Source organism: Electrophorus electricus, chromosome 13 (assembly GCF_041902795.1).
Source record: "Electrophorus electricus isolate QZ-2024a chromosome 13, ASM4190279v1, whole genome shotgun sequence".
Classification (NCBI taxonomy): Eukaryota; Metazoa; Chordata; class Actinopteri; order Gymnotiformes; family Gymnotidae; genus Electrophorus; species Electrophorus electricus.
In genome coordinates this window covers 10777534-10804065 of record NC_137509.1, presented here as the reverse complement: position 1 = coordinate 10804065, position 26532 = coordinate 10777534, and the positions used below count along the sequence as shown (strand labels likewise).

The 26532-nt window shown below is 39.6% G+C and overlaps 2 protein-coding genes and 1 long non-coding RNA gene across 5 annotated transcripts; 1 reads left to right on the top strand and 2 right to left on the bottom strand.

Annotated features, from left to right (window-relative positions):
• Positions 1-3754: 3754 nt before the first annotated feature.
• LOC113579825 (uncharacterized) lies at positions 3755-5536 on the bottom strand. 2 transcript variants are annotated; one of them, XR_003410910.3, is made up of 6 exons: positions 5420-5536; positions 5281-5349; positions 4912-5093; positions 4672-4719; positions 4285-4502; positions 3755-4113 (listed from the first exon to the last, which is right to left on the bottom strand). It is a non-coding gene; the product is annotated as an uncharacterized LOC113579825 (long non-coding RNA). The 2 variants fall into 2 exon arrangements; XR_003410909.3 differs by lacking the exons at positions 4912-5093; positions 5281-5349 and having other exon boundaries at positions 5420-5534.
• Positions 5537-7243: 1707 nt separating this feature from the next.
• Positions 7244-25506, top strand: si:dkey-19b23.7 (uncharacterized). Of its 2 annotated transcripts, XM_035519940.2 has the most exons (14): positions 7244-7554; positions 8005-8076; positions 8240-8311; positions 8464-8630; positions 8708-8765; positions 8869-9040; positions 9566-9763; positions 10012-10117; positions 16184-16278; positions 17079-17143; positions 18216-18448; positions 19205-19296; positions 21599-21716; positions 22016-22149. In XM_035519940.2, exons 1-9 carry the CDS (start codon positions 7543-7545, stop codon positions 16218-16220), a joined length of 894 nt encoding a protein of 297 aa, XP_035375833.2. In that variant the 5' UTR covers positions 7244-7542; the 3' UTR covers positions 16221-16278; positions 17079-17143; positions 18216-18448; positions 19205-19296; positions 21599-21716; positions 22016-22149. The 2 variants fall into 2 exon arrangements, with proteins under 2 accessions (XP_035375833.2, XP_081551126.1); XM_081695000.1 differs by lacking the exons at positions 18216-18448; positions 19205-19296; positions 21599-21716; positions 22016-22149 and adding an exon at positions 25039-25506.
• On the bottom strand, positions 10691-15566 carry si:dkey-19b23.8 (uncharacterized). The gene is made up of 3 exons (XM_027014017.3): positions 15164-15566; positions 12585-13265; positions 10691-12370 (listed from the first exon to the last, which is right to left on the bottom strand). Exons 1-3 carry the CDS (start codon positions 15195-15197, stop codon positions 12285-12287), a joined length of 801 nt encoding a protein of 266 aa, XP_026869818.1. The 5' UTR covers positions 15198-15566; the 3' UTR covers positions 10691-12284.
• Positions 25507-26532: the final 1026 nt, after the last annotated feature.

Sequence of the window (26532 nt, the reverse complement as noted above, 5' to 3'; positions counted from 1 at the left end):
TCAGGTAACCACAGGTTTTCAGACATTCGGGAATGACGCATCACCATGTTGTACCTGACTGTCTGCGTGGCAGGAGAAGTAGGAGTCTCCGAGGACAGCGTGATCAAGCACATACTAAATTACTCCATCAGTAATTTTATTTCCTTGAGAAGCAGGTGAGCAAGAAAAGGAAAAAGTACAAAGTCTTCTCCACTTTATCCATTGCTGTAGCTATGCATAATATTGACAGTATTTATTACACTCTTGAACTGATGATTTAAAAATACACAACGCTACACCACAGCCAAATACACACGCTTCCAATCATCAAGGACTAAAACATCCGATTTATGTTGATTCCAACAGTTCTTTATTTGGCTTCCTGTGATTCTTTACAAATGACAAAACACAGTGACAAATGATTTTAATTTTATTGGTCTCTGTTTGAATGTCACACATTGTGCATGAACACACACTTGACTGGTGTCACTAATTTCTAATTTCTTTAATTAACCAAATGACAGAAGGTCATAAGGAAGTTTTAGGTTAATGCTTGGGGTGGTGGTGCGGGTGCACCATGCATAGAAGTAATGAAACAGTCAGGAATAATCTGTTGGTAAAATGCAGGAGGGAGAGACACAGCACCTCTAGGTCTTCTTACCCATTCAGGCCTCTTCGTATATTCACACCTGAGCAAAATGTCAACATCATAAAACACATGACCTCATCGTAAATTCATCACTTCACAGAAACACTGAGTAATTGGATAATCCAAAAACAGCAATACCATTGTACCACATGACATCACTATAGTGTGTAATGACTTCCTTTATCCATGATAGAACGATACCGCTCATTACAGGCTGATGGTGATGACTCATCCCGCTGGATCTTTGGGTGCACTTTCACATCAGTAATGAATGGTTGATGGTTGCATTGTGAAGAGCATAAAGTGGCAGTGTAGCAGTACCATTAACTGGGTAGCGGCACTGCAGTGTCAGTCTTGTTCAGAGTTACGCAAGTCAGTATTGGACAAAAACAAGTTTAAAAAGCAGTAAACTTACAGCAGGAACCAAAACTGCATTCCTTATCTAGAAAAGCCAAAATGTTTACATAAATAAAAGCAAAAAAAAAAAAAAAAAAAAATAGCATTGATTTAATGTAAACTGAGTCTGCAAGGACACTTTACTCAATCTGTAGAGAGCTGGTCTTACCTGTGTGGTGCATCCATATGGATGAGGGTGCCTTCTATGGGAAGGAACTTCTGTTTGGACCTTATCTGATTCTCATACAGGAGGTAATTGCCCTCCACCTGAACAGCATTAATTTAAGCTTAAATTAAGTCTTCAGGCACTCCAATATATATTACTGCTAACTTGTGTAACTCTAAACTACTTCCCCTTTGACTCCAAGTCAAACTCACAAATAAGTATGGGTACTACAATGGGACCATACTTTGCTAACCTCTTTGTTGAGAAACATTTTTTAAACAACACACTGGACCTGTAGCCTTAGTATATCTGAGATACATTGATGACATTTTTGGTATTGCTAAATACACCCTCGAAGAGCTCTAAATGCTTACTACTTTGTCCCCTTTCCACCAAGCTCTGGAAAATATGTGGAATATAGCACATCCAGGCATAAGGATAACCTTTTTGGATGTTTCAATTAAGTCTCAAAATTCTTGTTTAAAATACCAATCATGCATTATAAACCTACAGACTCTCATTCCTATTTGCAATACAAGTCTTCACATTCCAAGGTCTGCAAAAACTCCACCTTTACTCACAGCTATCAAGACTTTCTCCAGAAAAGTACAGAAAGGTATGAATATTTTCATAACTGTATTTTCTGAGGAAGTTAAACATGCCTTTGCTAGTGTTTTACCTGTTCAGAGAATTGGCACACTAACCCGTAAACAATCTTCTGTTGAAATAAAAAGTCAGCACCAAAGGAATTCTCATCATCCTACAACTAAAACAGTGGCTAATTTTATGCTTAAACATTTCAGAATCTTACATAAAATGATACAGAATCCACATCTGCATTTTTTAATTTTTTCCCCTCACTTTGTCATTTCCAAACCATTTTGATTACTGTTAGAAACTGCATGGCTGATACTTTCTTAGAGTGTGGATATATCCCCAGGTCTACAGATCACACAGTTTCAAAATGATTAAATTTCCTGTCCTGTAAATTCAAGATCAGTTTCTGTTCCCTCTTGGTCCCATACTGTCAGTCTCCATGCCATTACTGAGGGTGAAGTTTTGAGTAAACTACTTGTGCGAACTAATTATATATATATATATATATATATATATATATATATATATATAAATTAATCTCGTATAATCACACACACACACACACACACTGCTTTGGATAAATAATCTTTCTAATCATAGCCACATGAGTAATCTCTGTAAACAGGATGTGAGGGAGCTCACTCATGGTCACCATGGTGCCACAGGTGTCCAGGCTGGGGATTAACAAGGCTCTGGTGCTGTCCGTAGCCATCGGTTTGCAAGACGGGTTTGGTGGGTTGGTGCCGTCAGGCTTAGTGGGAGGGATGGAGCGAGTGGTGTCTGAGACCACCATCCTACCTTCAGGTAGGCGCGCCGTGAACGTGAGGCAAACGTTAAAATCTTAAAGTATAACTTTGTTAATAATTTAAAGGCAGAATGACATTATATATTCCACACTCAATTTCCACAAATTCTGAAGATTAGCTTACTGCCTTTCTGATGGCTGGTGAACGTCAATAGCTGTACCCCAGGTCTGGAGAGTATTCTGTTTATAACAATATAAAGATTGGAATTCCTAATGTTGGAATGAAGTCATTAACTAGCTGACTATAATTGCGTGTTTGCCCGTAGTCGCAGCTGAAAAGTTAGCTGTGTAAAACAAACAGCAGAAGCTGTGGCACTTGTGGTACTCCAGAAATCTGAAACCTGAAAATTAGTTCCCAAAAGAAAACTGGAGAGATCTAAAAACAAACACTAACCACTCAGTCTTGTGTGTGTGTGTGTGTGTGTGTGTGTGGGTGTATGCCTATGCATTACTAAACAACTCTCTAACAGGAAATTTGCAGCCCTGGACAAGGGCATGCTTCACCTTGTGTGTCATAACATCAACTGCACTGACTTCCACCTTAGCAACCAGGTCTTTGAAACTCAGGTCCTGCACATATCAACATCAGTTATTCATGTTTAGCCTTTTCCACAGGTATCATCCATCATCACACCAGCACATCCTCAACCAGCTGAACTAAACACTGGAACACATGCTGTGCCTTAAGTTACAAAAGGCCACAAGATGGCAGCAAAGGTACAGTTTCTTTTTTACCATTAAAACTACTGTTGTATGTCTTACAAAGTGCTACAATTGTTATGTATGTAAATAAATTCTCTAGTAATATATTGCTGCATTTGGTGTAATGGTGTAATTTCGCATGCAAAATTCATATAAATTGTGACATTAAGCCAAAGCAGGTTGTGTTTATTGGTAGGTTTAAAACTTTTTAGCTATACACAAGACATGATTGATTGTGTGTTGGAAACAAAATGTAACAAGGAGTCACCTGGTTCTTTCAGATCAAATACCACCTCGGTGCTATAGCTGTAGTGCTCCTCTTCAGGGGAGATAATGAAATTAAAGGCCAAGGCTAGGATGTGTCACTTATAATGTCCACCAGTTAACTGAAAGAAGAATCCATCCACTCCAAAAGCAGTGATTTGAAGGCCATGCCCAAATAGGTCACTCCAAATCCATAACAGCGAAGTGCAATACCTTATAAGTGATAGGTCCCACCTCCTGGGTGACCAGAGCGTGGGAGAAGGGAAGCTGGAGTACATAGGCATGACTGCCATTGTGGAACACCACTTGGGTCAAATTAAGCCCTTGGAGTTGTGCTTCTGTCCATGCCAAAGTGGTACCCCCAATTGTCACACTCTAGGTACACGTCAGCAGCGAACACACCCAGGGTGACCGAGAGCATCTTGGTACATACGGCGTGCGGAGGAGTTGAAAGCGGCAATGTTGAGTGTCAGGCCAAATAGCATCCTCCCAGTGATAAACATAAAAGAGGTCCACTGACATAGACTGAGCATACTGGCTTTCAATGACATGACCCTGCGGATGCGAATGAAGGAAGGTCAGTACCAAACAGGTTAAAAAGTATCTATAAAGGGCATTTCATTTTCATACAAGCTGATTTCATCACACTAAAGCAGTGTTAACACTACCATCAACAAAATCCGTACAAGCTGAAAGTGGGATGGTTCACCGTTTATCTTTATTTACCTTTATCTGGGCTCCCCCAGCCTCTGCTAGGATCCTGAGCTCCACTCCATGATATTTCAGGCTGGCTTTGTAACCATGCTCACGCATCTCATGGTCACTTAGCACTCTACCACCCGCCCCCAGTCTCATTCCTCTGTGTCTGAACCAGCCTCGTACCAGAGGAGAAAGAGCAGGGGTTTATGACGAGAGCAGGTGAAGGCCATCAGCTACAGCCTCAGCTGAGGAGAGGGAGACAAGAAAAGATGCTAAATGTAAAGAGAGAAGAGATGAGAAGAGAGGAGACAAAATGAGACTTAATGGTAGTCTGTAGCTGACACCTTCACCTAGTCTAGAAAAGAAGAGAAGAGCAAAGACTAAAATGGTAGAATAAGGGAAAAAGGTGAATACCTTTGTGCAGGCCACAGAAATCTCAACTGGGATTGATGTCCCTTCGAGCTGGAAAATAATGAGAGCATTAACTGCTTCCATTTGGATGCCTTGGTCCTCACAGACAAAGAGACAATATGAAGCAGTGATAAACTTGCACTACACAACATTAATAAAAAAGGACAGTGATATTCAGAGAGATTTTAAGCAACACATTGAGTGGGTGGCTGCACAAATGGATGAATTCACATTGACTCGAACCTTGATGGTATAAGAGAGAGGGGAGGAGTAGCCACTGCGCACTAACATTCGTGTAACTGTGGCAGAGAATGGGACCCTAACACTGCAGCCTCTTCTATTGTCTGGAGTGCTCTGGGGGTGACGCCTGGTTTGTAGAAGATCACACGCCCTGCCAAGAGTTGCTCAGCTCTGTCTGTAAATGCCTGGAGTCATTTATTGAACATGACCATTAGAGACAAGAAGGAGAAAGCCAAAACCTGACTTGACAAACCATTACAGCCTTTATTAAAAGAGCATTTAAAATCTCCACTAGGTGGCGGCCTGTCAAACAAGGGTCACCAAATCTCCATCTATTCTATTTCACGTTAGAAATCGGTAGTTTGCAAGTACCTTTGACTGCAGATCAAACTATTCCACTCCTTCATAAGAAACAACTGGGATCTTCCACTGAACTGATACCTTAAAAGAAATGTATAGTTTTCATTTCTGTCTAATCCCCAATTCCCACCAAGCCTTAGGAACTACTTACTGCTCCAACTCTATGTAGTTCTCCTCACAGACGATTTCTCTCATGCTCCAGGGCTGGACTAGAGAGCACTGGGTAAGCATGTATACTCATGTATACTCCCTTAAGTCTGCATGTTGACCAACCACATGTGGAGGCAGAACACAGTGTCTCTCTGCAGCCACACAAAACAGGAATCAAAACACAGTCGACTTACAGGATACAAAACAAGCAGTCAGCCAGGATGTTTTTATGCATTAGGAGACCATTATGGTGTACAACCTACGCCATTATCTACATAGTAGGCAAAGAAAGAGGTACAGGACAACAGGTGTCCATAGTGATTTAAGACTACGGTGTAGCCACATTCTGCAGCCCGCTTCTTAGACAGGAAGTGGATACCACAACTGTCTGTAAGACAGGAAATTAGGTCATATATCTATTACTGACCATAGAGGACATGCGGAAAGATATATTTATAAATATAATAATTCCCATCACCTTCAATATAAAAGTGCACAACACTCCCCAAAAAGCCAGCCTTGGCTGACAACCAGAAATGCCCTTCATGACACTTTGTTATAAAGGCCCCTAGAAGTGAAAAAACATTATTATAAGATAAAAAGTTAGTTACAATTTTTCCTGAACACAATGGCAAGCATTTGTTAAAATGTTACTGAATATTGAATACACAGTTCTTGAATAAAAGCATTCTTAAACACATTAATTTGATTTAACTAAAATTACAATTTACTGCCACTGATTTGACAGCTGTGGAGAAGTGCTCTGGTGCAGACCAACTTCCTATTGTGGTGAGTGAGATCACTTTCCTAAATATTTTGGGTGAGTCACACTAGAATGACATTGCACAACAGTAGGGCAATGACTATCTTCTCTCATGACTTTGATTAATTCGCAACTTCCTGCTTTTTTGTTATGGGATTCTGGGCTGCTTTATGACCCATTTCAGTTCTTTAAAAACATGAAAATGCTACAATAAACTTCAATCTGTTCAACTAGTTAAAGGAGGAGATTTCATAAAGGAAAGAAACCTAGCAATGGGGGAAAATGTAACCCACACCCAGACTTGAGTATCTGAATTCCTGCTAACGATAGTACTGGTACATAGGCCTAGTACAATATAAAGAAACGTTTCAAACCTTTGAACCCATGACTTACCAAAAGGTGCAGTGACTGAGGTAGAGGCCTATATGCAGAATTCTAAAGAGATCGACAGACTCAGTGGTCAATGTTCCTAAGCAAATTCAGGAGTAAGCAGTGAAATATATTAGCCTATTCAAGTCTGCCACACACACACATATATTTAAATTTTTTACCAAGGAAACATATTCCTTGGTGTTACTTTACCGTTAACTCATGTATTTTTATTTTTTCTTTTGGCTGTTTGTTGAACTTGAAAACTGTGAATAGTTCTGAAGACAGCGCCACTTTTAACATGTGAGAAAGAGGCGTTCTACTAAAGTGCGCTTGTTAAAATTTTGTTCAATAACAGTGTTGTACCTCAAGCAGTACCTGCCTCTGAGATCGAAAAAGCTAAGCACATCTGCGTGAACTGTGATTTACTTAATAAGCAAAAACCAACTAAACACAAAATACGCAGCATATGACGTCAGGTACCTAATACTCTTGTGTATAACCGAAAACACGTTTTATAAATTGGTGGGGTGTGGCGATACCAGTGAAGGTCAATATTATATTATATTATATTATATTATATTATATTATATTATATTATATTATATTATATTATAGATATGCTATTTTTGTACTCGAGCAAAGTAAACCATTGTGCTCTTTTTACACTTTTTGTAAACATTCAGACGATCCCTTACCCAGTAGGCTAGTTTACCTAAAAGATGACCAGAGCGAAGCATCCACATTATGTGGAGAAATAGATGGGAGATGTCCTTTTAAAATGCGAATGCGAAATAAATATACCGCTGAATTCAAATAATTAATAGGCTGTGCAAAAATAAAAAGTGTATTGGGTTAATGTGCTAAAACGTACTAGGAATAGGATGCATTGTTGAGCTCTTTTGAATGTAGAGGTGCCAGTTCGTAACTGCAGCTGAAGATAGCCGTATTAAGAAGACCGTTTTCCTCAGCGTTGTGCTTATGAAGTCGACATGAGTGAAAGTGTAAGTATAATTATGAAAATGCTTGCGTTTAGTATGTATTTCGTTTTACAGACTGTTTATATAATTTGTATACGGGATGTTGCAGAACAGGAACAAATTTGAAAATAAATAATCGTCAAATTTAAGTGATATAGGCGTGTTTCTGGATAAATCGTTGACATATTTTTCTACCTTCTCACTCGATGAGGATGAGGATGAGAGTCGGGGAGGGGGTTGTTGCTAGGAGACAAGACATGGATGATGGTGGTGCCTGTACAAGCCAATTAAACAGGATTTGCTTTCCTTAAAATATAAGTGTGTGTGTGTGTGTGTATATAAATGTCTAAGGTGTTTCCTAGAGTTACAATTTAAAAAGAAATAAACAAACAAACAAAAAAAACCCAACAACATTCAAATGAGCCTGTGTTTAATATATCTTTATATCTTTAACTGTCCTTTTGTGGATAACAGAAAAGAGAAAGAGAACAGAAGAGAAGACTACAGCATTTCTTGTCTGACCTGGCAATACTGGGATCATTACAGGTTGGAGCAGGGAGATTTTTTTAGCAGTGTTGTTTTATTTTTCTAGAAATGATCAGATAAATTATTGCTGACACCATAGCTAATACTGGTTTTCATCTTTGGGTTATGCATGTACTGATAATCCCACTGTGCTTTTTCCTGCTCAACTTCTCATTTTTTGCAGGGGTTTTGTTATTTTCAGCCCTGGCTGAGGGGAAAAGAAGAACTATTGCTAACTGTTGTCAATGAAGATCTGGTTGGTTTCTATCTGTTTCTCTCTTTTGTCGTGAATTACTGGTCATAGTACCATGAATTCTACATTAATTGTTGGAAAGCGTACCACAGAGAGTGAAAGTGGGATTATAGATTTCACCTTGGATAATTATGGTTGCCTACTATTATCCCAAGGGATGGCGTTCTCCTGGCTTTCCAGTATCAGTTGCCTCTTCCTTCACCAGCTCTACATTTAGTAGCAGCTGTAGCCTGGCCAGCGACTATGGCAGCTCCCCTTTACCTGGGGAAGGGCCTCAGCCCAGGCCTCAGCCTCCTGCGGCTTCCCGACAGCAGGCCACCAGGTAGAGAAGCTCACAAACTCCTTCACACTGTAGAGATATGCTCAGCTGAGTCATCCCATCTCTGTTTTGCCCTATAGAAGTACTGATTCCCACCTTCTCCCAGCTTCGCCCAGTGAGAGGGAGATTGCTGTGCCTGTGAGTAATTCTTTTATTTTGCTATTTTTAATACTTCAGTACTTTAAATGTAAAGTATCAGAGAAAATTAGATAAAAACCCATTTATGTGTGTGTAAACACAGGAAATGAACTGCACCCTTTTCCTATTGGCTGGTTATGCTAAATATGGCCGGCCATATGCCTGGATACGATCCAATCATGAGCGCTTGGTTAACATCGGAGGCAGTGATTCGCTGGTCAAAGACACCCCTATGAAGCTCAAGTCCATTACAGACTGGGTTTTAACCTCTCAAGGTTGGCAAGCTTTAGGCCAGAAACATAATTTATGTATGTATACAAATGCAAAAGCCATCCTACACCCTATGTGGTGTAAACGCCCAACCCTGTTGTATATACTTAGTATGCGTTCTTGTGTCCCCGTGGAGGTAGTAAACTCCGGGACAATACAGGACAACTTAAGGTGTTGGCAAACTAACTCTTATTCATGTGAAGCTGATGGCTTCATTCTATTATATCCTGTGCCCTCTAGCTGTAATGTTCAGAATACAGCTAACACTTGTGTTGCATTATGAATTGTCAGGTGATGAGCTTTAGAATGAAACCCTGTTTGCCAAAAGGCTAAAATCATATACTTACATAAGGTATGTTTTAGGCCTTGTTCATGTTTAATATAAATCAGGATTAAAATGCAAAGCACCTAGAATTGAGTCATAGAGGACTTCTGCTCTTTTGCTGCTTCTTATAACAACACACCAGAACCTGCCAGTTGTTATAGTGCTACTGATGGCCATTGTATTCTTTTGTGTATTTTACTTACAGGAACAAGGGTGTGGGACATAGTGAATGAGTTGGTGGGTCTGTGCACAATGCCCCCTCCAGACAATCCTTTCTCTCTGGATATGTGCTACCTCCAAACCCTACCCCTGCCCAAGCGCTTTCTGGTCACTGGGGCCCTCCTTAACTTCCTAGAGATGATTGTGGTTCAAGGAATTCGAGAGGAACCATTCTATGATATGGGTGTGTGCAGACCTGGGAATTCTGAGACTACTAAGAAGGCTAAATCCTACAGCCGACCCTGGTTTTACCAATATGATGGAAGCTATCAACAATAGCATTTTATATTTCTTTTTACAGATATGTTAGTTATGTTTGATCTAAGTTACTTTCAGTTAGAATTATGCATTGGAAATCCTTTTGCAGTAGATTTTGTAAGTGTAGGGCCACTGTCACCCAGAATATTTTAATATTCTCTTCTTTTATTCTAGTGGTGGAGGAGATTGAACCATTGAGACGTATGCATTTCCAGAGTTTCACTGAAGTCCAGAAGCTCCGTGGTATGCAGAGCGGAAGCCCCACGCTCCTAGATGAGCGGTGAGTCTCACACCACCATGGCTATTCCTAGCTCCTGTCGAGAGGACTATAACCTGTCTAAGCACGAAGGAACAGAAGCAAGCTCTGGCAGACAGGTGACATTTAGCACCAACTGACCAGAGGGCCCAAGCAAATATGGACTTTTAGGAAAATCTTTTACAGCACTTACAATGTGTTGTTAACTGTGCAAGAACTCTCCACAGAGCACATGTAGTGCTGAATCATGTAATCGTCATTTATCTAATTATAGAACTGTGATTCATGTCTGGCATTGCAGATATCCTTAATCAGAATTTTCACTGCATTTTGCTCATTTTGAGTCTGGTTCCCTGATGTCTGGGCTCATGGGATTTGCCAATGGATATTAAACAGAACATTATTAAGGCATTGAATCACTTCAAATCTGTGAAATCAAAGAAACTACCCTATTAATCTACAGTCTACAAAGGTTAGTGCTAGGAGCACTTAAAAGAAGCCCAAGCAAATGGTCAAGGCAATTAATTTTCTCTTGAGATGTTTGCATTGCACCGCTTTTCAGTAGCAGAAAAAAAAGGCTTCATAGAAGGCAAATAATTAATTAGTGTATAAAAGTTTAATTTTTCAGAAAAGACACTTATTTAAATATGTACAGAGAACTTGTAAAACAAACATGCACATTTACCAGACATAAAAAAAATGCACTGAGCACACAGATCTTGCATGCAGGCCCACTGTCTTTGTATTAGGAGTTATACTTTAATATGCATTAGAATAAAACCTGTCAGAATAAAAACATTTCTAGACAGAATGTGTAACAGCAACATTATAGGGGCTGCAGAAGGTATATACTGAACAGCTGAGACTGAATTGACACCATTCAAGGTTGTTTAGAATATTTAGCCTATGCTGCTTAGGCAAGAGATCACTAGAGCCCTTCACACTGTTAAACCCCTGCACAAGTTGCATCAGATGCAGCATTGTCTGTAAACCCTTCCTGCAATTAGCAAAAATCAGCTTTTGGATGTCACCATCTGAAAAGGTCACTAGCTTAGTACGATTTTGCTAATAAAAAAAATAATAATAATAATTCATAATAATAAATTACCCCCCCCAAAAAAAACACCCCCACAAAACTTGATATTCTGGTTCAGAAACTTGCCAAGTCATGAAAACAGAAAGGGAGAGGAACAGAGCTGGGTACATAAGGGAGTCTAGAATGACCGTTTGAATGCAGGTGCACAACAAGAATTCCACACATTACTGCTTAGGGCACATGGTGTTCTCTTACTCATTGCACACAAGAAATGTACAGGCACTTCTTTTCTCTTGGGAGCCAGCATCCTACCTTATTGCATATCTGAATTTTTGCTGAGAGGCAAACTAAATGGCAAAATAGGTTACATTTTATCATTGTTATTCTACAGTATATTTTGTCTGGCCCTTTAAATGTAGCATATTCTATTTGCTTTCATAGTAATGGAATGCAAGATAGGGAACCAGAACTAATTTGTTACGCCTCTGCCGGTGTGTTAAACATCTGTTTGTGCTAGTTACAACTGTAATTTTGGGAGGTAATCACCTTGTACTTGAATTAATCTGTTTGAATTAGCTATAATTGTCTGCCTTTGCACATGCAATTTCAGACACCATTCCTGGCATCTCTAATGTGACACATCCAATACAAAACAGATGCATTTCCTGATTTTACTGCTCACTGATCATGTCTGCTCACCTCCCACATACTCAAAGCAGAGCATAAGAAAAAAAGTAATAAATAAACATTATTAAAATTAACTCTTCCTGTTAAACTCTGGTTAGATTCATTTCTGTTGACATTCATTTGCAAAAAGCTGCATATGGTCCCAAGGTACTGAGACCAGGACACAACAGAACTACCAACGAGATGAATAAAAAAATGAAACAACTGGCCAAGAACAGTTAACCCCCCCCCCTCCTCCCCTTTCCCCTTGTCAGTCATCAATTACTCTGTCCAGAAAATTTGGCATCAGTTCAAACAGACTCCAGTCTGCGAAAACTGTACTTTTGTGTGGAAAGGTTTGGATTCGAGTTCTTGCTGTGGCTGTTCTTTTACTTGGTTAGAAAGGTGGAAAGGAAGAAAAAGTGCCTTCATATTGGTAAGATCCCATAGGGGTCAAGAGGTCGAGTAGCAGGATTAACTCTGGGCATCTCAGTGCCAGCTGTCGGAGGCGGAGCTCCGTCTAGCCATGGCTCTCAGAGGACTGCGGGACATGGAACCCTTCTTCTTCCAGCGAACTGTGTTCATGCACAGACATGTACAGTGTTACACTTCAGCAAAAACACACATGACAATTCCTAATGCACACAAATGTCTAAATGTTTATAGCCGAGAACAAACAAGCCTCTTCTGATTTAAAAAATAAATAAATAAAGGTGAAGCTTCCGACTAAGGAGGCTAACTGCTGCTTGATCTGTACACAAGCTACCAACTCCCCTCTGCCCCGCTCACCTTTTCCCAGGCTTGATGGCAGAGTTGACCCTTTAGACCCCTTAGGGTTGGCAGTGGCCGCTTCATCCGCCTTAGTGATGCACTCGGGCTGTGGCAATGTGGTACAGCCTTCCTGCCAGTCATTCAGTGCCCTCTGAAATGAATGGGCCAGACAGGCAGTCATGTCTTTTGCCCTTTCCACACGGCTGCACCAGAACACCCTGCACTGCAGCTGCTGACCTGGTTGCCTGCAGATGTAGAGGAACACGTTGGGGCGGGTGGTGTGTGAGGCGCAGAAAGCGATGTCGTGCAGGTACGTCTTGGTGAGCTGCCTCCCCGTGCTCAGCTCCTTGACCTCCACGTAGCGCTGCCGCACCACTAAGGCGTGATCCTTGGACAATTTGCCAGGCGTACCATCCAGGAGTGGATCAATGGCATCCTCTGCCTGCTTCAGGTCCAAGGAAAAAATCTTCTTGGTACCCAGGTAGTGCACCTTGAAGATGGGATCGCCATGGGACAGGCTCTCGGTGCGGTCACGCCGGAAGTGCTTGCGAAGGGCCGCGGGTGAGTTCTTCAAAGTCTGCATAAGGTGAAAGGAGGCCAGAGACATGGCAGAGCAGCTCAGGAACTGAAACACGTTGAAGACGAATCCTTTTTTCAGTGGTGTTGCCAGCATCAAATGGTAGATTTTGGCCACAAGATCTGAAGGGAAAAACAAAAATGCAGTCACCTGGAGATCTGCAAGGTGCATTTACAGAAATGCATTGCGTCACCTTTTTTAGCTTGGTGCGATACTGACAACCGACTGCAAGGCTCCCAAATGCACTCAGTATTCCAACATTAGAGTCAATAATATGCAACCCTTTGCAGAGAACAGTGCTCAGCCCAGGATCAGTTGCACCTGTGACGCACTAACTCAGAACATGCATTCAAGGTGCATCAAAAATTAAACAGGCTATATCCATGTCTACTGTGGGTGAAAACTACCATTGTGTCCAGTGTCACATGAGTGGCTTCCTCCAAGGAGGAGCGATGCAAAGAAAACAAGCCAGTATGTAGAGGTCTAGCCCATGAGTGTTTGAGTGTATATTGCTTTTGTTTGAGGCTTGTTTAACCCAAAAATACCATAGGCTTGTCCAATAACACCAAACTGTTAGTGTTTGGACAACTTCAGCATAAATCTGGTTAGCCTGCAGAATTAAATAAGCCTCAATTGAAATGTGAGCTTGCAATCTCATGAATGTGTCCATTAAGTAAAATAAGTAAACCATAAACTTGAACTTTTACCTTTAAGGTCCACAGCGCTTGCAGGCCCTTCTAGTCAGGCTAAAGGAGCTGTATACTCTGCCTTGCCAAAAACAGTAGACTGGCTTTTTGAAACTTGCTCATGACACAGTTAACCAAGCCTGGGTTTATTTATCGGTCACATCCAGCTGGTGTTCAGTAAGAGTTGGCTATACGAATGCATAAGAATGCTTACAGCCATTCAAGTGTTGTCAAAGATTTCCCTTTGTCTCCGTTTCCTGAAAACATCTCACTTTTTTTTGAAAGCACACTGTTCACCCTGCATTCCAAAGTATTGTATGGCACAGTTATATTTTTGTCCCTCCTTTCTCGCCCATTATTTTAACATCCCTAGCTGCATGTGATGTTAGTGGGGAATTGGACCACCGACTGTTTTAGCAATGACGGTAATTGTTGAGCCAAAGCCTCAGACAGGAAACAGCTTTAGTCCACATCCCCACCAAAGCATTTCTTGTCCAAAAGACAATGGCATGCCCGGATTAAGGAACACCAACAAGAGATGATCTAGACAGTGATTTGCCCAGCTGTCAAAAATAGTTAAAGACTGCAAATAAATAAATAAATAAATAAACAAACAAATAAATAAATAAATATTCCATGCCTATTTACAAACAGGAGACCTCATCTGAATGACTTAGGAAAGAACCATATTTGATACAGAAAATACAACACTAAAAATAGTATAAATTAAGTACAACATTACAAGAATTTGGCAGAACGTTGAGGGGGTAAACCAGCACAAGGTCAGGCAACAAATATGCAATGACAATCAATTTAATGACCTGATGAGACCACATTAAATGTTCATTACAGTAGCTGTCTCTAACGTCTGTGAAATGAGACGCTTTTAGCTAACGTTACACAACTTTCCCCTCACGTTCTAATAAGGTGTTTCATACAATCTGGGTAACACTGACAAAGTTACCAGGGTTCACGTGAACTCAAATACATTTAAGGAAACTTGGAAAATAAACAAAACGGTACGATGCGTTTGCATGCCGTATAGACAAATCCTGTGGGAAAGCAGATACACAAGGACATTGGGGAAAGCCATTCAACTTAACTGCCCACCTTAAGCGCTAACGCCCTTAAATGCATGTTAAACATGAAGCTGTATAAATTGACCGGTTAGATACCTCGATGCGAATATGCTAAAAATCAACAGCTTAAATACAATAAAAAATAAAAAGATAAAACATCGCTAAAGTAATGAGTTTCCACGCCTATGTTTAACCACGTTCAAGTTGACGTTCAGCCCTACTAGGAAAATTATCGTTAAAGATATTCGTACTTACCTCGCATGCACTGAACATTTGAAGATTTCCACATAAAGAAAAAGTGGTAGGTTTAGACACTCGGGACACCGGAGATGATTTTTCACACTTACAAACAAATCTCTAACGAATCTGTCTGAACACCTCACTGAATGTTTTTAACATTAAAAAAAAAAAAAGTTACCTCCAAGAAAATGCCACACCTGACCAGCACACACACACAAAAACCGCCTAACGTATTTCGTGCATCTCCAAATAAATCAGGTTTTAACCAGGGACCTTTCAAGGTACGAGAAAAACGCGTGTGCCCCTTCTTCTCGCGATCCGCGCCGCCGCTTACCTCACCACAGCCCGACGAGCTGTGACTCACGCGCGCGATAGGACACACGTGTTTTTAAAGCGTGGGCGCGCCTCGCAGGTACGAATCACCAAGCAGAATGGAACGTCAACCTACTCGAGGCTATAGAGTCTCGACCGAAGGACGGACCCCAGAAGTATTGTTTTTATTTATAGGAAAAAACTGTGGTAAGAGAGAGTGGCATGAGTTATCCACGTGTATTAAACTGCTGTATATGGATACTGGATAGGACATGTCTAGTGTCTGCGAAAATATGTACCTCTAAAAAAAATTAAAAAAAAAAAAAAGATGTAAGGCACGTTCTACTGAATTACCCTTTTCACAAAACATTTCCTGTACCAGACATGAAAAACGCACGCTGGCCAATGCGAATGTGTCCTGCATTATTAGTGATATTTCTGATGAGGTATTATGAGTGTAATATTCAAGCTAATCGGTGTCTCAGTACATTCTGAAAAGGCAGTAAGTGAAGCAGGCTAAATGGCACCGTGTGTGTAGACAGAGGAGAGAACACAGAGTTTCTGTGTAATCAGCTCACAGGTCTGGCCAGCACACCCACCCTCCACTTTTAGCCGCACAGAAGTGCCATTATTGAGGTACCAGTGACGCCACCCACAGCCCCTTCCCTGGCTAACGCACACATACTCACCACACCACATAAAGCCATGTTGGTTTTTTTCCAGGTGTTTGACTTCCAGGGCCCAGTGTGAGGATGACTGAACATCTGTTAAGGAACACGTCTTGACGTAACAACTTTATAAGAAAATGTCAGCTAATGGTGAGGATGGGACTGAAAATAGCTGTGGATCTCTGTGGCTCTTTGTTTCATTATATTCTGGATATCTATCCTTCAGTGTCTTTAAGGGGTTTGTAGGAAAGCATGTTTATTTGCATTAACCCTCATTAAGATGGAAAATAAAATGTTTTGCTTAAAAAATCTGGTGAAGTTAATATAAAAGTAAATGCAGTTCTGCAATACACGGTGGCATGTGCGGATAGTCCCATTGTGCCCTGCCCTCCCAACCCTTCCAGCCTAATTACCTGTTTCCTCTCCACAATTTCCCTTCTCATTAGACAGGAACATGGGACTGTTCACTTAAAAATGTGCTCTATGTGGTTTTATCATGTCGGTGGTAAAAAAAAAAAAAAAGAATTAAAATATAAGCGCACTAGTTTTCAAATAGGGAATAATGATGAACTGAGAACGGCTTACTATTAATTCATCCCAAGTTTTAAAAAGCCAACATCCTGATGCTTATCTTAAGCCGCTTTGTGATTCCTTTGGGAATTTAGCATTTGTTTGCTATTTGATTTTTAAGATTATGAGTCTTAATGGACTATAAACAGGCCATTGTTTTTTTGTTTTTTTTTGAGTCAGTATCATGGTACTATCAAACAGTCAATGCAAGGTTCAGCATGGGTCTCCTGCTCAGTGTGCCGCATCCTATTGAGCAAAAGCATGAGATCACCACAGATCATTCCAATAAATGAACTTCACCACAGATCATTCCAACAAATGAACTTCTGCTCCCTAACCACTCCTAAACACTGTTCTTCTTTTTCTTTCCCTTTTTAAAGTGAGTGCAGATTGCACAGGGATCATGTGCTTCGAAGGGGATTTTGGCTCTGTGTGCATACAGGATGTGAGTAGGACTGATGATGATTTCATTTTTGCATTATAGCAGTTGTAAATAAATGTAACTTTATTTATAGAGCTTGTTTAAAACAACAGATGTTGACCAAACTCCATTACATCAAAGTCTGATTAATTCAGGCACATAAAAGAGAAAGCATTTAATAAAACACTAGCAAAGTAAACACAGAACACATTGAGGAACAGCACATTATGAAATCATAAGTACAATTATTTATAATATTCAATGTGAACAGGACAATATTCAATTGAAATTAATTCAAAAGGTTCAGGTGTCATATGTGCATTCATAGCAGATACAAAAGAGCAGTGAAATGCAATTCAGCAACTCAAAAGTGCATAATAGATTATACAGACAGCGTAGACAATAAACGGAATGTAGGGCAAAAAATAAGTTTACCGAAAGAAAAAACAAACAAACAAATGTAGAAATAAAACATTGAAATCAACATTCAATAAATTTAATAGGAAGCCAGTGATGGCAGCCAGGGGACATATTTTTCTCTAAAACACCACTCACGGGTTTATCAGTGCCTCTGAGTTGATAGAAGACATCTTCAACAGTTAAATTAGATTTACATTTACAGCATTTAGCAGACACTCATGTCCAGAGAGGCTTACAGTAGAGCTTAAGGTCTCCATGGATTGAATCTTTATGCTAGGCCTGAGTCTAATGATGCCATTAAGTTGGTGCCCTACCAGATGGAAAACACACAAACACATGCATTTTATATAGAAGTGTGTAGAGAAGTAAATAAAGAATTGTTGATGCATTATCTTGACTATAGTTCACATAAGTGTTTCATGAAGAGGTGGGTCTTTAGTCTATGTTTGAAGACAGTAAGAGACTGATGTATGGTGAGGTAGAGTTAATTCTACCATCAAGGTACTAGTACAGAAGGGCGCCTTGAAGAATGTCTTTCCTGTCTCTTAAGATGCATTGGTTCAAATTTTGCCGTATTAGAAACACAAGCTGTGTGGGAGTGCTTGCAGGTAGGAGGGATCAGGCCCATTTTTGGCTTTGTAGGCATGTGACAAGTTTTTTAATTTGATGACTACAGGAAGCCACAGGAGGGAACGCAACAGTGGATTGAGTTGTGTGGCAAAACTGGGAAGACTGTCATGCAATTGCATTCTGAATCAGCAGAAAGGGTCCAGGGCTGTGTGCAGGGAGGCCTTCCAAGAGTGAGCTGCAGCAGTGCAGTCTGGAGATGACAAGGGACTGGGCAAGCTGCTTAGTGCCATCTCTCAACAGAAATGGATGAATCCTTCTGATGTTATGAGAACCCTTCAGGTCTGGGTCATGTTGGTAACATAGGGAACGGATGACGGTTGTCCAGGACCATGCCTAGACATCTTTCATTTTCAGATGGCAAATAAGTGAGATCTCAAAGGAGATTTATTTGTTTATCAGATTTTAGGGCTAAGTCTGAGACGGGTTTACAAGTGTATACATTTGAAAGGAGAGGTCCTAAGTTGTTAGCTGTAGCATCATCAGTTGTTAGCTGTAGCATCATAAGAGGACCTTTCTCACTCTCATTTATCCGAGGCAAGATTTTAGCTATTCAGTAACTGACATGCATAAAGCATTCAAAAGGGACATTTCGATAAATGAATATTCCCAGGTTTCAGTGAGAAGCTGCATTCTTCCTCAAGAAAAGATAACTGATTCATCATTTGGTGAACATCACTACTTGTCTCCACCAAAAAAGGCATAAGCTCAGTTTGAGTGCTTGCGGAATATACTATAGCCCTTTCTTTTCATTAAAACATGTGTCTGCAAGGCAAACTTGTAAACACATGTATACATATACTCTGCTCTATTTCAATCTGTTTTACTGTCACCCAAATTTTCTATAAAACGTGTGCCCTACATGAACAGTTCAATATTGGTAATTATATTTAATTAAAAATATATCAGCTTATTGCATTTATTTGTCTATTATTTTACATTTTTACACCCATAATCATAGACTAAACTTGTAGACTAAACAATGAACTTTAATTACCTACTATGCTATAAGACAGCAGGTTATGTTCTACTTTCTAGATCTCATGAACTCACAAAAATGACCTTCCTGCAAAGCATGAAAGCCAGCTGCACTTACAAGCCTAGAACATGGGGGGAAAGGAATTAAGAAGGTATTTATTGATATTATCAGTGTCTGTGTATTAAAGTCTGTTCACTGGTTAAATTGCAAATTGATTCATATTAATTTGAACAGAAATACCAGCCGCCTTACATTTCTGTTTCCTCAGTTTTCCTGTCCTTTTCTGTGATTACTCCATAGTAGCATTCAGCTGCAACTCCAGCATTCAGCTGCAATTCATATTCAGCTACAGTAATTTAACTTTGGTTTATTTGTGTTCTTAACATATAATTTACTGTATGTGGAAACCATTTCCAAACATTCTGGTCTTATAGACAATATATAGGCATGTCTTCCTGTTTACAGTACGATGAGGCATGCATGACTTTCCACACATTCATATGGGTGTTTTAACAACAAGTCTGTGCTTACTAAATAATTTACTTGCTTGAATACACAGTCTGGCAAAAGAAAGACAGTTTTACACTCTGTAGCCTGCCTGTCCTTTTTTCAAAGTGAAGGTCAGGGGCCTTTGGTCATCTGTTATCAAAGAATCTTAACATAATCCAATAATTATTTTCCAAAAATACTTGTAATTCCTGTTATTATTTCTAAATGGTATACTTGTGGAAGTTTCTCAAAGAGTTCTAAAATGATGTTCTGTTTTCAAGTTAAAATTTTTCTGTATGTTCCTATGCAATCATTTTATTTACATAAAATATGATACTAGGAAAATATGTTTAAAGTTTTTACTCCCCATTGTTGTAGCATAGTGGTGAAATAATCATGCAACCATTCAAATAGTGAAAGAAAGTTTTTTTCCTTGCTCATAGCTGTAGACAAGACTCTACCTTATAAGGAAAATATCTAGTAACTGTCATGACTGTTTCTTAGTCAGAAAATTAACACATGATCATAGTCCAAACACTGAGCTCATGGGTCACATGGCTTTTTTTACTTGGTTGAAACAGTTTCTTTTTACTGCAAAGATATTTAATATTGTACCACATTAACCATAAAGTTCCTTGTAATGGAAAATTAGGAGAATAACCAAGATGTGTCAGGAGTGGAACTTATCAGGGAAAATGTAGCACAGTTGAGTGTTCAACCTTGCATAGCCAGTCTTCACTTTTATTCAACTTTTGCTATTCATATGAACCAGGTCATCCAAGATTATACAACACTGTGACTATACACACTTCACTTGTGCATTTGCAAAACTTGTTTAGCTGGAACAGAACTAAAAGACTGGAGGAGTGGGGCAGAAAGGGTTAAGAAACTCCTTTTAAGAAGTTAGAGCAATGGTCTTATGTTAACAGCAACAACCACTACAACAATTTGTTGATATATTCTTATTATTAAAAATGTGACTGGTGAGGAGTTAAAAAGGATTTATAGAACAGTTCAACAAATTATACATCTGTATCAAGTCTATATGGGGACATAACACATATTACAGGCAAACAGCTTACATAATAAGAAAACAGAATATATGTGGGCAAGGGGAACTCGATTACGTTTTTAAATACAACTAGATTATGAATATTATTAATTGACGTACAGGCACTTAAAATTGAGTACTTTCTTTAAAAAGGAATGAGGGCTGGCTTTCACATGAGAGCTGTGTCATATGCCAGCTGTGGTAGGCGTCGAGTGTAACCGGACCGTCTCGAGTCTTGGTGACCACACAGAGCCACGCAGAAAAAGAAAAGCACACAACGTCATAGACTAAACAGGAAAAGGAGGCAGCTTCCTGTGCTGCAAAAGTTTGGCCAAGTAAGGCTCACTGGTCTGGAGTCTGTTTGGTATTTCAGCGTACTGTAGTATTTTCTGCAGTAAGGCTGGTCACAGATCAGCAAAAAAAGTCTTTTCTCCGCCTTAAATGACGGAAGAGGTAAAATATAGTTAAACGTTACATCATTACAAAAGCACGCAGTAATTAGTTAGTAAAAACAAGTAAAGTCAGCAATCTTTCTGATTAATGCAGGAATATCAGAATTAAAAGCACCAGAATATACCCATAAGCGATGGTGAGACTTTAAAGCATTCATCTGTTATTATGCTGTGCGTAAAAGGAGCCCTTTACGTGCATTTGTACGTTTTCCAAAGGTTTTATGTGTGAAGTGTTCTGTCCCGCAAATGTAGACTAACAGATTTTGGTGTTGTATCACCCCTCATCACGTTAGACTGTAACAGATAGTTTCTTCCCCTCTGTTTCATTTTCGCACTTCTGAAATTTTTCACTGCTGAGAACATTTTTAAAAGTGTCAAACGCAAAATGTCTGTGCAATCAAGAATCTGCTCTAACGTCATGAATGATGGACACATTTCGTGGGCTTTTATCCCTCTCACAGATGCAGCCTTGCACGTTGCTACCAGCGCGCGGTAGTTCTCAGTTAGAGCTTTCTCCCGGCACGCACGTCATCGCAATTTGCGTAGCAAATGGAAAACGGCGAGCTGCGCCCCCACAAAGTAAGCGTCACCCCAGCCTCAGTGTAACGCCTCGTTAGTTCAACATGGAGCTATTGCTGGCGGCAAGGGACCTGTTTTTGAAAGAAAACCGCCCTCTGTCCACTTCCTCCCCACCCTGCACTAATGTGTATGCCCTCAACTCAGTTAAAGCAGCCAGGGTTCTATATTTAGCACTGCATATTAACACCCGAACTGTATTCTCAGCCTAAAGGAATAGTTAATACTCTTACCCAGACACTCAGTAAAAATGGGTGCCAGAAGCAGTTTAAATAATGTGAAGTTACTTTTCTCTTTTTCAGTTTACTCTTCATCATCTTCATCATCATCATCATCATCATCATCATCATTATTATTCTTCTAAAGCAGGTTTTAATGTGTGCTACTGCGGTTAGTGACTAAAATGTAATGAATAAAGCTCTCCTTATTTGTCTCACTGATGGATGTTTTAATTCTTTATTATTTTCTTGTCTTGAAAGGCAGGATTTGTAGGCATTTCTTATTTCTGTCTCTATACAGAAACCACAAGCGTGGTCAGATTTGCTACATATAGATGGCGCTCTTAAGCCGTGACTCTTAAACGCCTATGCTTTAAAAGCCCATTTTAACAATTTCCCATAGGGACTAACCATGCTCAAGGACTGTACATTTCTTGCTCTTGTAATTAAACTACCTAAAATGATCCTCAAGATTTTATTCGCTACAACTGGGGATTGCAAGGATATATCACGAATGATAGTGAGATCTTGAACTCTCGTGCTTAATTTTCAGGAGGCAAAAATGTGATTCAGCATCGAACTTTTATTTATAAGTTAATGTATTAATGAGTAATATCACTGTTTCGCTGTAAGGTATCATACGTGTTAGATGTTGGTAGCTATATCAATATCAAAATACATATATGTATACATATGACTTACAGCAGCAGCTGCAACAAACCATGACATGGTCTCAGAGTGCAGCCTATGTAAGGTGTCCGAGTCCTAATAGATGGCGCTGTCCAGACATGAACGTTTTGCTTTCTGATGTAAAACCCTATTTTAACCTCTGCTCGTTTCGCATTCATAGTGAACGTTGACAGACTCTTTAAATTTCCCTATCTTAGACTACTTAAAATGGAAAAAACTACTTAGACTACTTAAAATTCGTGCCGTTATGGTTGAGAACTGCAAGGATACATCACCCATGGCATTGATGAGCTGATCGCGTGTGGCACAAGGTTTAAACGTGCCAGTTTCAGGATGCAAAAATGTTTCAGTGTCGACCTGTCATTTGCGTCAGTGTGTTAGATCGTTGTAACTAGTTACTGTGTAAAAAATACTGTTTTGTCTATTGTTATGATGTGACGTGAGGATTAATGCGATGTTGTTTCTATATGAAACCTGTTATGTCCGAACTCCTACACATTTTCCGTTTCGTTCACCTCCAAGACGGTATTTGACTGACAACAGTGGCTATAGTGCAAACCTTATATCCATGATCTAACAGTACCCAGACTACAAACCCACAGGAAATAAAATCTTCAATATCAGAGGCAAGGGATGAATTGGTTTGCCTGTTGGCACATAAAGCTGTATAAGCAATAAGCAATTGCCTTATTCCGTCATAGCTCCCGTAGGAACTGGTAGAGTACTAAAAAGTTGAACACCAGGTCAAAATTGCACAGAAAGCTTATGCCACATTAAACGGTTCAATGTCATAGTACATTGCTAATATAGACGTCATTGAAAGTGCCATTGGTCATTTGTGACAGTGCCATACATGTAAATTAAATTGTCTGTCATCTTTGCTGTAGACCTAGAACAGGATGGGTTCTGTAAAAACCCATCAATATTCGCTGAGGTTCCAGAAGAGCACAGGAAGGCTATCTCATGTGGTCAGATCCCACAGAAGAGCCACTGAAGCACACATTGATAAAAAAGGTCCATGCTGGTTATGAAATATAGGTGTCAGAATGCACACAGCATCACAGCTTGTTACATATGACAGCGTAGCCACAGATTGGTCAGACTGCCCATGCTGACCCTGTCTACCACTGAACTTGCCCACAGTGGGTATGTAAGCATCAGAATTGGATCATGGATCAATGGAAGAAGGTGGCCTGGTCTGATGAATCAAGTTTCTTTTACATCAAAGCCTTTTACAGGGTGCCTGTGCGTAGCTTACATGGGGAAGCAATGGGACAGGGATGCACTATGGGGCAAGCCTTAAGAGGCAGTGTGATGCTCTGGACAACTGGGAATGCTGGGGTCCTGGCATTCATGTGGATGTTATTTTTACACATATTACCTACCTGACTATTGTTGCAGACCAAGTAATCCCCTTCATGTCAACGATATTCCCTAATGGCAGTGATTTCTTTCAGCAGGATAATGCACCCTGTTACACTGCAAAAATTGTTCAGGAACGGTTTGAGGAACATGACAAAGAGTTCAAGGTGTTGATTTGGCCTCCAAATCCCCCACATCTGAATCCCATCAAGCATCTGTGGGATGTGCTGGAAAAACACATCCAATCCATGGAAGCTCTACCTTTGCATTTTACATACACTCTTATCCAGAGTAACTTACAAATTCAATAATTTTACAGAGGTAGGTGAATGTAGTGTTAGGAGTCCTGTTTGGGACATCTTATTGGTATAGCATACTATACTAATTAGTAGCATACTGCTACTAATGTCTTACTGCTAGATACCACAGGACATTGTGAGATGTCCTGTGGAGTCCATGCATAAACAGGTCACATTTACATTTACATTTACATTTATGGCATTTAGCAGACGCTCTTATCCAGAGCAACTTATAAAAGTGTTTTATCATTTACTCATAGAATATATCCTAGTATTGTACAGTAGGTTAGAATCAAACATACCAATGAACTAGAATACTGTAGAATACAGGGATGAATGCTGATACCTAGAAGTGCAAAATACATAAGGTCTATCTTAAACAATGATAAGTGCTATAAACAATAAGTGCTAGAGTTTGTTAAACAACATAAACAATACCCTACAATAAGTATTAAATTAGTCAGTCAATATGGGAGCAGTGTCAGTTGTCCTTTAAATATTCTGCAAATAGATGTGTCTTCAGTTTGCGTTTGGTCACAGATGTTTTGTGGCACAATGTGGCTATACACAATATTAGGCAGGTGGTTTTAATGCTATCACTGATTGTTGTATATACACTCATTTATATATATATTTGGTGTTGTTCATTTTTGGTCATCATTGAAAGCAGATGGGCCTAGCTACTGGTTGTACACAACTGAATTTTGCTGTACTAGATTGTAACAGACCATCTCTTGACTTCTACCTGAATCAAAGCTGCTGGGATGTGACCTATGACCTGGGCTACCACTGCATGACCTGTGAGGGTGAGGCCCTCCAACACCTATCACAGAGAGACCTCTGAATTTTAAGGTACAATTGTTGCCTCACAGCTTTATTTTGAATACATAAGATAAATGTTTTGAATACATAAGATAAATGTTTACAGTTCAACATGGGAAAAGAACATGTAGAATCAACAATAAAACTTTCTGTCACCAATCTGAAACCTGCCTTTGTCACTGCCCTATGTATGTAACTTTGAAAATTATGAAATTTCTGTTGTTTACACAGTAAATACAGAAGTCAATTTTACTATATTAATAATGGTAGAGATGTTCCCTGGATCAAAGTTTTAGCAAGGCTTATACTATAGAAATGTGACCCAGGCTACTTCACATAAAGTAATAAACCACACTGCTGAATATGTGTAAGCTTTATGTTTTGCACTACTTCTCTGTTCCTTTGTTTTACCATGATGTCCATTAAATTCTTCAAACCTCTTTTACTGCTTCAATTTTTAAACATGGAAAAGAAAATTATGTAGACTTACCTATTGTTTGTTTACACTTTAGTCATTTCCTATCTTCCCATTCTTTCATACCATTATCATTATACTATCATCATTTATATAAACAGCATGAATTTAACTTTATGTTTTTATGTAGTTAAATGTTTTTGTAACTGATTTGGGATTAAATTAAGGACAGTGCTATAACGTTATGCATATTATGTTATACCTATAACTAACCTATTAATATGATAGGCTATATAATATATAATTACATTTACATTTACATTTACGGCATTTAGCAGACGCTCTTATCGAGAGTGTGTCTGCTAAATGCCATAAATGTAAATGTAATAATTATCTGTACCGTTAGGTGATCCCTCATATTATATATGGCATGACAGTTATTTTAACTTAGAAAAAATAAAAACATTACAATTTGCTCAGCAAACTGTTACTCTGGGCTAGATGACATAATTTAAAATATCTTGTTATCAAATGACCATGTCGGACCATCAAGTCTACTTGTTAGCTCAGTGTCAGGTCTACCAGATGGTAAGGTCAGAACTTGACCTAGAAAGCATGAATCCATGTAGCCTACTTGCTTGGTATCAGCAGTTCAGGCTAGGGGTGGTGTAGGCTCACGCTGGTGTAGGCTATTGGTGATGTAGGTTAGTGGCAGTGTAGGTTAGTGGTGGTGTAGGCTTAAGCGTTGTAGTTTAAGATAGTCAAATTTATTTATATCGCGCTTTTTACAACAGCTGTTGTGACAAAGCACATCTCCGAGTCCAAGGCCCCAGTGAGCAAGCCAAGGACAACAGTGGTGAGTAAATACTCCCTAGAGATGAGGAAGAAACCTTGAGAGGAACCAAGACTCAAAGGGGGGTCCATCCTCCTCTGGCCGGCAACGGACACTACAATAGCTAGTGGTGATGTAGATTAGAGGTGGGGTAGGTTAGAAGTGGTGGTGTAGGCTAGTG

Coding starts and splice junctions, on each gene's coding strand:
- si:dkey-19b23.8 (XM_027014017.3), bottom strand. CDS start 15,197: ATGTGGAAATCTTCAAATGTTCAGTGCATGCGAG. Junction 13,266..15,163: donor AAATGTTCAGTGCATGCGAG/GTAAGTACGAAT, acceptor TTTTCCCTTCAG/ATCTTGTGGCCAAAATCTAC. Junction 12,371..12,584: donor GCCATCAAGCCTGGGAAAAG/GTGAGCGGGGCA, acceptor GCATGAACACAG/TTCGCTGGAAGAAGAAGGGT.
- si:dkey-19b23.7 (XM_081695000.1), top strand. Junction 8,312..8,463: donor CTGTTGTCAATGAAGATCTG/GTTGGTTTCTAT, acceptor TATTATCCCAAG/GGATGGCGTTCTCCTGGCTT. Junction 9,764..10,011: donor GGAACCATTCTATGATATGG/GTGTGTGCAGAC, acceptor CTTTTATTCTAG/TGGTGGAGGAGATTGAACCA.